This window comes from Neolamprologus brichardi, chromosome 6, assembly GCF_056152115.1.
Source record: "Neolamprologus brichardi isolate AB-2024 chromosome 6, ASM5615211v1, whole genome shotgun sequence".
Classification (NCBI taxonomy): domain Eukaryota; kingdom Metazoa; phylum Chordata; class Actinopteri; order Cichliformes; family Cichlidae; genus Neolamprologus; species Neolamprologus brichardi.
This window is the reverse complement of record NC_142109.1, coordinates 8901578-8911544: the sequence shown is the minus strand read 5'-3', so window position 1 is coordinate 8911544 and position 9967 is coordinate 8901578. Positions and strand designations below refer to the sequence as shown.

The 9967-nt window shown below is 39.2% G+C and overlaps 1 protein-coding gene across 1 annotated transcript; it reads right to left on the bottom strand.

Annotated features, from left to right (window-relative positions):
- Positions 1-633: 633 nt before the first annotated feature.
- LOC102799890 (perforin-1-like) lies at positions 634-6821 on the bottom strand. The gene is made up of 9 exons (XM_087842500.1): positions 6543-6821; positions 6370-6449; positions 5380-5425; positions 4769-4908; positions 4526-4664; positions 4352-4432; positions 1176-1672; positions 961-1054; positions 634-843 (listed from the first exon to the last, which is right to left on the bottom strand). Exons 1-9 carry the CDS (start codon positions 6810-6812, stop codon positions 634-636), a joined length of 1557 nt encoding a protein of 518 aa, XP_087698626.1. The 5' UTR covers positions 6813-6821.
- Between the last annotated feature and the right edge of the window lie 3146 nt (positions 6822-9967).

Here is a 9967-nt window from a genome sequence, read left to right as displayed (position 1 = left end):
GGAGACAATGAAGACACCGAGGATAGTGCAGACTCTTGTATTGACATCACACAGTTGAAGGTAACAGGGATTGTCAGAGGAGCAGGTTTTGCATACAGGCTTAGGTGTGTGGGTATGTGTGTGGTGTGTGTGTGTGTGTGTGTGTGGTCTCTGAAAGGAACAGAAAGAAAATACTACATTACTAAAGTGTTCACATCAATAACTCCAGAGTACATCAACATAAACACAGGTGGGAAATAAACTAACATCCCCTTTAATACCATAGGCCATATATTACCCACGACTCAAGTATAGACCCACTGAGAGTACACAGTTATACCCAACTACACGGAGTTAGCTTAGCTATCTTAGCTTAGCTATCTGCAGGCCAAACACAACTTGTGTTTGGCCTACCTACACTTAGACATGAAGTATAATATTCTTTATTTGTTTAACAAATATTACAATGTAAAATTTTTTGTTGTGTTAGGACATTTATTTATTTTTTAAAATTTAGCATTACTGTGCTTTTTTATTTTTTTGAAAAGGTAAACAAAATGGTTACATGTATTTGACAAATTGAAATAAAGTATAATCTGCAAAAAAATCAATTGATTATAGAAGAAAGAATGCAGCCCCAAAATGCATTTCTCATTATGGAGATGGTGTATATTGGTGACACCAGTCTCCTGTGAGATGTGAGTCGCAGGTCAGAATGGTCTTGAACTCATAGCTGCCACTGTTAGCTGAACAGGAAAATATACGTGTCCCCTGAGTTGGACGCCGGGAACATGATCCCAGGAGATCATCATGGAACAGATCCTTGTCCCATAATTCAACATACACATTACTGTGTGTGTCCACCTTTATGAGAAAATATCATTAAAAATAGGATTTAATTGAAGTCAGTACATCAAACCTGCAGTATTAAAATTCCTTCAATATGGTCCTTGACTTTATATGTTGTCAGGTTTCACTGACCTGTCCAAGATTAAAATAAGCATTCCACTGGGGATAATCTGATTCGATCATGCCAGTCTGATGATGGATGGAACTGTACCAGAGTTTAGCATAGCTGTGAGTAGGAGAAAGACACAAAGATGAGTAATATTGCAGATTTCTAAATCTCTAAATTCTAGAGATTTAGAAATCTTTAGAAATCTCTAAATCCTAATCCCTAACCATGCTCGTCTCACCTGTCAGTTGGGCCAAGATGATCTCCTTTCAGATTCCAGGCCCGGATGATTTCCACAGTTAGCTTCCCCCTCCAGGCTTGTCGAGGACAACAGTTGAAATCTAGATTAGGATTGCCCCGCCAACAATTTCGTTGGCTGTGTGATTGACTCACATCACTGTCTGTTATGTACTGCTCTATGGCAGCCTTCATCCCTGACTTCTTTGTGCCTTTCGGTATCAGCTGATACATTGGGCGAATGAAGTAGGAAGCAACATCTGGATGATCCTTCAGGCTGTTCAGCCAGTTTTTAAAACCCAGGGAGTCATCATATGCAAGTGAAAACTCTCCCAACCACCCATTACCTCCTACCACATCCGCAAAGTGTTGGTGGAGACCAGAGTTGTACTTAGTGGCAACATCCCGGTTTTCCAGGATGTTTTTGCAAGAACCTTGGACAGCAGATGGATTCAACTTTCCCAAGCCAATGGAGATACCCATCGACAGGCAGGAGTGTAACTAGAAGGCAGGAGAAGACATAAGATGCAGGATTTCCATTAAATAGGAACATATGCCATGAGAAGCACTTGTGATGTTAGACCTACATGTCATGGAACTAAATGTGTTACTCAAGGGTTATTGAAAATGTCCTAAAAATATCCTAGGGTGTAGAGCCAATTTAAAATATAATAAGAAACCTTTGTTTAAACAAAGAAAGGTATTCATGTCTCATTGTTCTGGTTCTCTCTGTATTACCGAAGGTTCTTTACCTTACAATAAACACAGTTCCTTGAGACAACTTTTGCTGTGCTATATAAATCAAACTGAACTGAGCTTCAGTCACTGGACCTTTGTGCAGTATTGGCCAGTTGTGGCTTTCCTCCCAGAGGGTACACAGTGTGGTCAATTTCCCTGTGCCTGGTATGGTAACTTATTTTTCTTTGTCTTTGTCTTTTTGTATTTTCTGTTTGGTAATGCACTTTATTGATATTTGTTAATATGCAGATTAAACAAATTACTTATACATACATTCAGTGTTGAAAATTGTAAAAGGTTTTGGCAATGCTAACCATCACATGATTTCTTGTAAATGATGTGTACAGATACAGATACTGATCCATACCCTTCATATTATTCCAAAAGAAGTAAAGCATAAGCAATTTGTAATTCATTAAGTCTTTAAAAGGTCATCAGGTGTTTCTCTCTCTCTCTCTCTCTCTCTTTTTACCTGATCCTGATGCCTGTTTCGGCTAGGAGGAGGCAAGAGTGAAATCACCATTCACCTGATTTACACTATTCATGCCCACTGGCAGTTGAGAAATTTGAAAACCAAACTTGGAAAAAAAGAGAAAGGAGAGATAACAATGAAGAAAATGTCAAATGTAAGTAAATTCAGCAATTTTCAAACAGCAGTCGGTTGGATGTGGGTTCCAAAGTCTTTGCCACAAGGTGGAACTAGTCAGGCAAGTTCTTGTCACAGACAGTGGGGAGCTGACTGTGTGTAGAGAGAACACTGGATCCAAATGCAGACTAAAACGGAGCGTGAAATGTGACTTGGACAAAAAGTGAGCCGTTTCTTGTGGCTGATAAGAACAGTACACAAACAAAACAAAGGCGAGTGGGGCGAAAACTAAACTAGAACCTAAACTGGAGAAATTAAACTATGATTACTATGACAAAAACATGAATCAGAACAGATGCATGCAGGAAAATATGAATATAAACATGAATCATGAACTACCTGAAACTTGACATGACATAAAAGAAAGAACACAGAACAACCTGAAAAAGACTGAAGGAAACATACAGACTAAATACACACTGGAGGTGATCAGGGAAAGTGGAAACACATGGGGAAACAGCTGACACAAAGGAACATAACGACATCACAGGGGAAGAGTAAAACTAAGCACATTGAACAAAGAAACACGAGACTTTCAGAATAAAAAAAAGGAAACATAGCGAGACGTACACATGACAACCCAGGCTTTACAACATGAAACACGTGGACAAGAAATACAAAACAACTAGCACAGAAGGCCTGGGTAAAACAGACTAAACTAGAATTCACAGCCAATTAATAATAATCCCAACCTCCACATTATCTTCAAAATATAACAAAAGAGATGAAAACCAAATGAAACTGCTGGGTCACAGAACCAGCTGCTGACAGTTCTCATGCAGAAGTGGCTAAAATACACTACATTTCCAAAAGTATTCACTAATCCATCCAAATCATTGAATTCAGGTGTTCCAATAACTTCCGTGATCATAGGTGTATAAAATCAAGCACCTAGGAATGCTACAAACATTTGTGAAAGACATGAAAGTTTGGTGGAGGGAGGATTATGGTGTGGGGTTGTTTTTCAGAAGTTGGGCTCGGCCCCTTAGTCCCAGTGAAAGGAACTCTTGATGCTTCAGTACACTAAGGTATTTTGGACATTCTCCCAACTTTGTGGGAACAGTTTGGGAATGGTCCCTTGCTGTTTCAAAATAACTGAGTACCAGTGCAGACAGCAAGATCCATAAAGACATGGATGAGTGAGTTTGGTGTGGAGGAACTTGACAGGCTCACACAGAGTCCTGACCTCAACCTGACAGAACCTTTGCAATGAATTAAAGCATAGAGTTCTCATCTAATACCAGTGTCTGACCTCACAAATGTGCTTCTTGAAGAATGATCAAAAATTCCCATGAACACACTCCTAAAACTTATGGAAAGCCTTACCTGGAGAGTTCAAGCTATTATAGCTGACATCATAATGAACCCTATGGATTAAGTATGGGGTGTTACTCAGGTTGATATGCATGTAAAGGCAGACAAGCAAACACTTTTGGCAAAATAAGTGTTAAAAGCTGTCGTGTTTATGGTTGTTGTTGATGTTGAAAATGGCAGTGACAGAAGCTAAAGGTTTTTCAGGACAGCAGAGAGAGCTCCTGATGGACTGTGAGCCAATTATAGAGATAAGGTACAATGGTTTCTTTCACTTTGGTCAGTAGAACAACTGAGAGAATATCTTTTGGAAGGGAATAAGCTCCTTGCATTCATATACAAATGTAATAAGAATGATGTCACTATTCAGTTGTTGCCAAAAAACCAAACAAAACACAACTATTTAGCATCCCTTATGTTCTTATTCATATGGAGCAGAAATATGCAGTCTGGTGACTGTGTGCAGGCAAATGTTTTTCATGTACCTCATTTGAGGAGAATCCGTTTAGTCTGGACAAACAGGTTCGTACAGCTGTGACTCGTCTAAGACGGCCACCAAGACGAACCTGTAATGTAGCACAAAGTTTTAATAAAAAAGTGTTTTTACTCCTGTTTTTACTCCTGAAATAATCTAATTAGCAGTGTTTCTGTGTTTTAACCTTGCGAATGTAATGTGTGCCGTAGGTATCTATGACCTCGTTGTACTGATCTCTGGTGGAGGAGTTATAGCGACTTGGCAAACTGGCCACATCCCTGCTGAACTCAGAGCTAAGAGTCGGTCTGCTTGATACCCGGTAACTAGACAGAAAGAAACTGATTAGTAAATTATTAAAAACTGAAATTATATATTGTTAATCTAAACTTGTGGTATATGTGGTAATGCCAGGATTTTCACAGCTAACCGATAATGAGTACAGGTGACCGTGTGTGTGCTGAAGGAGTAGTGGTCCTCTTTGGTCTTTTTTGTAGCAAATGCATATGCCATGGAGTGTGTTCCTCCAATCCCCACGCTGGTAGATATGGCCTTTATATTTAGTCCAGCCTGATAAATCGAAATGTAATTTCATTACCATTTTTTGTTTTTTATAATAGTCAATGTAATTTAAAAGTAATAGATAAAAGTATTAGATATAATAAATACTGTCTTATTATTCATTCACTCAATTAGTTTTTTTCTGTGGATCAAAAATATTAAATCGGAAATATTAAATTAAATAATGAGACAAGGAATTCATATTTGTATCACCTTTACACAGCTCAGAGAGCCAAAATCTAATCAAATCAGCCCTTTTGATGAGAACTCGCACACTAAGGTTTTTATGTTATTGCAAACTGTTTGATTCAGTGCACAATTTCACTTGTAAAAGAAAAAACAAAGTAACGAATCAGCATGCAATGTTGCTTACAAATTTTGCATTTCTATTAGTTTTAATAACAAGTAATTACAATAACAGTATTTTCTAGTTTCAAACAGTAATTTTGAAACAAACGGTAAGTGCAAGATGTTTCCTACCTTCCAGTCGTGGATGTCCTGATCAGTATAAGAGTGAAGTAGTGAACTGTGGACACAATTTGAAGAAGAAGAATTACTTTTTATTTACTTGTTTCATTTCTTTAAACATTTTTACAGTCAAGCACGGAGGGGAACCATTATGTTTTGGTGCTGTTTTGTTGCTAAATGGTGACTTCACCAAATTTAGGGGCCAATGTATTTTATTTACCATAAAATCTCAGTCGAGAACCCTTTTCTGTCAGCCACAACACTTAATGCTTGTCATGGATGGGTCTTCCAACATGCAAAAGAAGCATTAAGGTGATGGCCAAGCCAATCTCCAGACCTCAGTCCTGTAGAAAATGTGGAGGGAGCTGAATCTTGGAGTTGCCAAATGACAGCCAAGAAACCTAAAGGATTTAGAGAGTTTCTGTAGTGTGCCCCAGCAAATAAATATAAATTCAGTGTATGTAGTGAGATGCTGTTTCTATTCGATCAGACTGTTGTTGCCAGTATCCCCTATTTTACTGCCCTCCCCTTTTTACACTGTGATGGGAATGCAGTATGGTGAGCAAGAATAGTATGTGGCTGCACATATTACTGAAGGAGGCTGGCTTATTAATGGGCAGGACTGTGGATTCACTGGGAATCTGTCCAGTAGAACAGAACACATTAGAAGTTATTTTGTTTCTACTGCTATGAGATTTCAAAATGTTGATGTCAACACAAGAACAAGAATTCACCCATCTTTATTGTTTTATTCTACAGTGGAGGACATATCATTTGATCCTTTTTTGAATATTAAAGTTTACTCACAAAGAAGTTAATAGTCTTTCATTTTGTTGGTGTTTCCTTTTAATGGAGAGAGACAAAGTGCCAACCAGGCATCTAAGAAAAATATGTGTCTGTCATGGCTAACTGGTATTGTGACAGGCTAGGTGAAGTAATGAGATGAAAATGATCTCTGTGATGAAGTCCTTTCAGCAATGAATATACTACACTATACTGTACCTAACAGTGGTGTGTGCACTGCTGGAGATATCGGTTTTGCATTGGCTGATTGCACGCCAGTCGACAACAGAGGCCGGCAGCTGAAGATAAAAAAAACATAAAAAAAACATGATTAAGATGTGCACATAACCTGTCTACTATAGTTTGATGGTAATCACTGTTTATTTATTTACTTTTTGTAGAGTTTTGTTTTGATTGCGGTTGGTGCAGAGAGTACAGGTACCATCTGGTTTGCGGTAAGTAGCTACATCAATCAAGTAGGCTCCTTTTCGGCGCAGGGTGATGACATCAAATCCCTCCCCAATCAGGTTGTGGCCTGGTACAAATGGAGCAGACTCACACTTGCTGTTGTTTACAGCCTTGCAGGAAAGAACCGGGGAGTTCCATGAGAGAAAGAGAAGGAGGCTCAGGTAAAGAGGAGGTGGGGTTGGACTGGAGCGCATGGCTGAAGTCAAAGACAAAACAGACAAAATGTAGTAGATAAGGATATAATTGAGTTTCAGTCAATCAGTTTAACTGTAGGCCAAAAAGTGTTACATAGCAAAAGTAACAAGAGCTGCAAAGTTTTGCAAACAGGTTTTGTCTGGGTATCACAACAGCGGTTATCAATTCTCTTTATTTTACCTGTCACTGATCTGACTGAGTCTTGCATACCTCAGTCAAAAGGAACAAAAAAATATTGGTACCACTTTCTATTACAGCTCGGTAATAATGTGGTATTGGTGAGGTCCTTTGTCAGTGACCAAGCACTCTGTGCTTACTCTGCTAGACCTCAGTGCAGTGTTGAACACTGTTGAGCTTAATATTTTATTACAGTGACTGAATTACAAAAATATTCAACTACAATATTCAAATACTACCAAAGTAGTTCTTCTACATCAACAGAGGTTATAGCTAACAGCTAAGAAATATTACACGGAACTTTATGCAGCTGACCAGAAACTGGAGACGATAATGTGGAAAAAAAATCTTGCCTATGAAGCAAAACCCATTACTAATAGTTTAGCAATATATAGGCGACAATATGACAACCAGATTTTACCAAAATGGTCAAATCTGTGCATTAGAACTTTTGTATACTGACTTATGGTAGTAGCCCACAATAATAAGGTAATATTGGTTTATACTTACATTAGGATACTATTAACATATTATAATGCCGGCCGGCATTCTTTTTTGTTTGAAGCTAGCAATGTAAATATTATGTTTAATGTTGTGGCTAATTGTCTAAATATGTGTGTGTGGTTATTCTGTGCAATAACCAGCAAACAGGGCTAAAAATTGCACAAACTTTTATTTGTGTAATGAAACAAAAATTATATACAGTGGGGCAAAAAAGTATTTAGTCAGCCACCGATTGTGCAAGTTCCCCCACTTAAAATGATGACAGAGGTCAGTAATTTGCACCAGAGGTACACTTCGACTGTGAGAGACAGAATGTGAAAAAAAAATCCATGAATTCACATGGTAGGATTTGTAAAGAATTTATTCGTAAATCAGGGTGGAAAATAAGTATTTGGTCACCTCAAACAAGGAAAATCCCTGGCTCTCACAGACCTGTAACATCTTCTGTAAGAAGCTTTTCTGTCCCCCACTCGTTACCTGTATGAATGGCACCTGTTTGACCTCATCATCTGTATAAAAGACACCTGTCCACAGCCTCAACCAGTCAGACTCCAAACTCCGCCATGGCCAAGACCAAAGAGCTTTCGAAGGACACCAGGAAAAGAATTGTAGACCTGCACCAGACTGGGAAGAGTGAATCTACAATAGGCAAGCAGCTTGGTGTGAAAAAATCAACTGTGGGAGCAATCATCAGAAAATGGAAGACATACAAGACCACTGATTATCTCCCTCGAACTGGTGCTCCACGCAAGATCTCATCCCGTGGGGTCAAAATGATCATGAGAACGGTGAGCAAAGATCCCAGAACCACACGGGGGGACCTGGTGAATTACCTGCAGAGAGCTGGGACCAAAGTAACAAAGGTCACCATCAGTAACACACTACAACGGCAGGGAATCAAATCCCGCAGTGCCAGACGTGTTCCGCTGCTGAAGCCAGTGCATGTCCAGGCCCGTCTGAAGTTTGCCAGAGAGCACATGGATGATACAGCAGAGGATTGGGAGAATGTCATGTGGTCAGATGAAACCAAAGTAGAACTTTTTGCTATAAACTCAACTCGTCGTGTTTGGAGGAAGAAGAATACTGAGTTGCATCCCAAGAACACCATACCTACTGTGAAGCATGGGGGTGGAAACATCATGCTATGGGGCTGTTTTTCTGCCAAGGGGACAGGACGACTGATCCGTGTTAAGGACAGAATGAATGGGGCCAAGTATCGTGAGATTTTGAGCCAAAACCTCCTTCCATCAGTGAGAACTTTGAAGATGAAACGAGGCTGGGTCTTCCAACATGACAATGATCCAAAACACACTGCCCGGGCAACAAAGGAGTGGCTCCGTAAGAAGCATTTGAAAGTCCTGGAGTGGCCTAGCCAGTCTCCAGACCTCAACCCCATAGAAAATCTGTGGCGGGAGTTGAAAGTCCGTGTTGCTCGGCGACAGCCCCAAAACATCACTGCTCTTGAGAAGATCTGCATGGAGGAATGGGCCAAAATACCAGCTACTGTGTGTGCAAACCTGGTAAAGACCTATAGTAAACGTTTGACCTCTGTTATTGCCAACAAAGGTTATGTTACAAAGTATTGAGTTGTATTTTTGTTATTGACCAAATACTTATTTTCCACCCTGATTTACGAATAAATTCTTTACAAATCCTACCGTGTGAATTCATGGATTTTTTTTTCACATTCTGTCTCTCACAGTTGAAGTGTACCTCTGGTGCAAATTACTGACCTCTGTCATCATTTTAAGTGGGGGAACTTGCACAATCGGTGGCTGACTAAATACTTTTTTGCCCCACTGTATTGCAGTATCATAGGTTTTGGCTCTGGGACATCACATGTGGTGACTAATTTTCAATATTATATCTGTCTCCATTCATTTTAATGAATAAAATTGTAACTTTTTATCCTCAAATTTGATAAATGCTCATTGTTGTTCATTTCTTACTGGGGTAAATTGACATGGTAATTTACGCTATGAACCTAACCTGATCTGGAGCAGGTTAGGCTCCAGGTTAAAGACAGACTAGAAACAGGTCATACCTACTGACCACTCAATTCTTCAGAAATAAACATTCTTAAAGATTTACTAGACCACTGCATGGAGAGTAGGAGTAGGACAAAAAAAAAGATAATCACAACCAAACCATTTTTTTCAATGGTATTAATATGTATGTATGTATGGTGTTATATATTTCAGTGGTACACTTATAATGGTAAGTTCCACTCACTTAAATTCAACAACTCACAGACACCTAAGTCAGCAGCCTCATACACAAAGAAGCCATCACACATGCGTGAGTGTCTGTTTTGCAGACATTGCAGCAGTCTCACGCTCTTACAAGTAACTTATAGATCAGTTCTTGAATCAAATACCTTTTGACGGTCTGGAGGGCAGAGCCCAAAAGAAGAGGCCTGGTCTGTTTCACAGTAGTGATGGACATGTTCAGTTTACTGTGTTAAACTGAGTTT

Coding starts and splice junctions, on each gene's coding strand:
- LOC102799890 (XM_087842500.1), bottom strand. CDS start 6,812: ATGCGCTCCAGTCCAACCCCACCTCCTCTTTACCTGAGCCTCCTTCTC. Junction 4,433..4,525: donor GCACACATTACATTCGCAAG/GTTAAAACACAG, acceptor GCTACATTACAG/GTTCGTCTTGGTGGCCGTCT. Junction 844..960: donor CTTATTTTAATCTTGGACAG/GTCAGTGAAACC, acceptor TTTCTCATAAAG/GTGGACACACACAGTAATGT.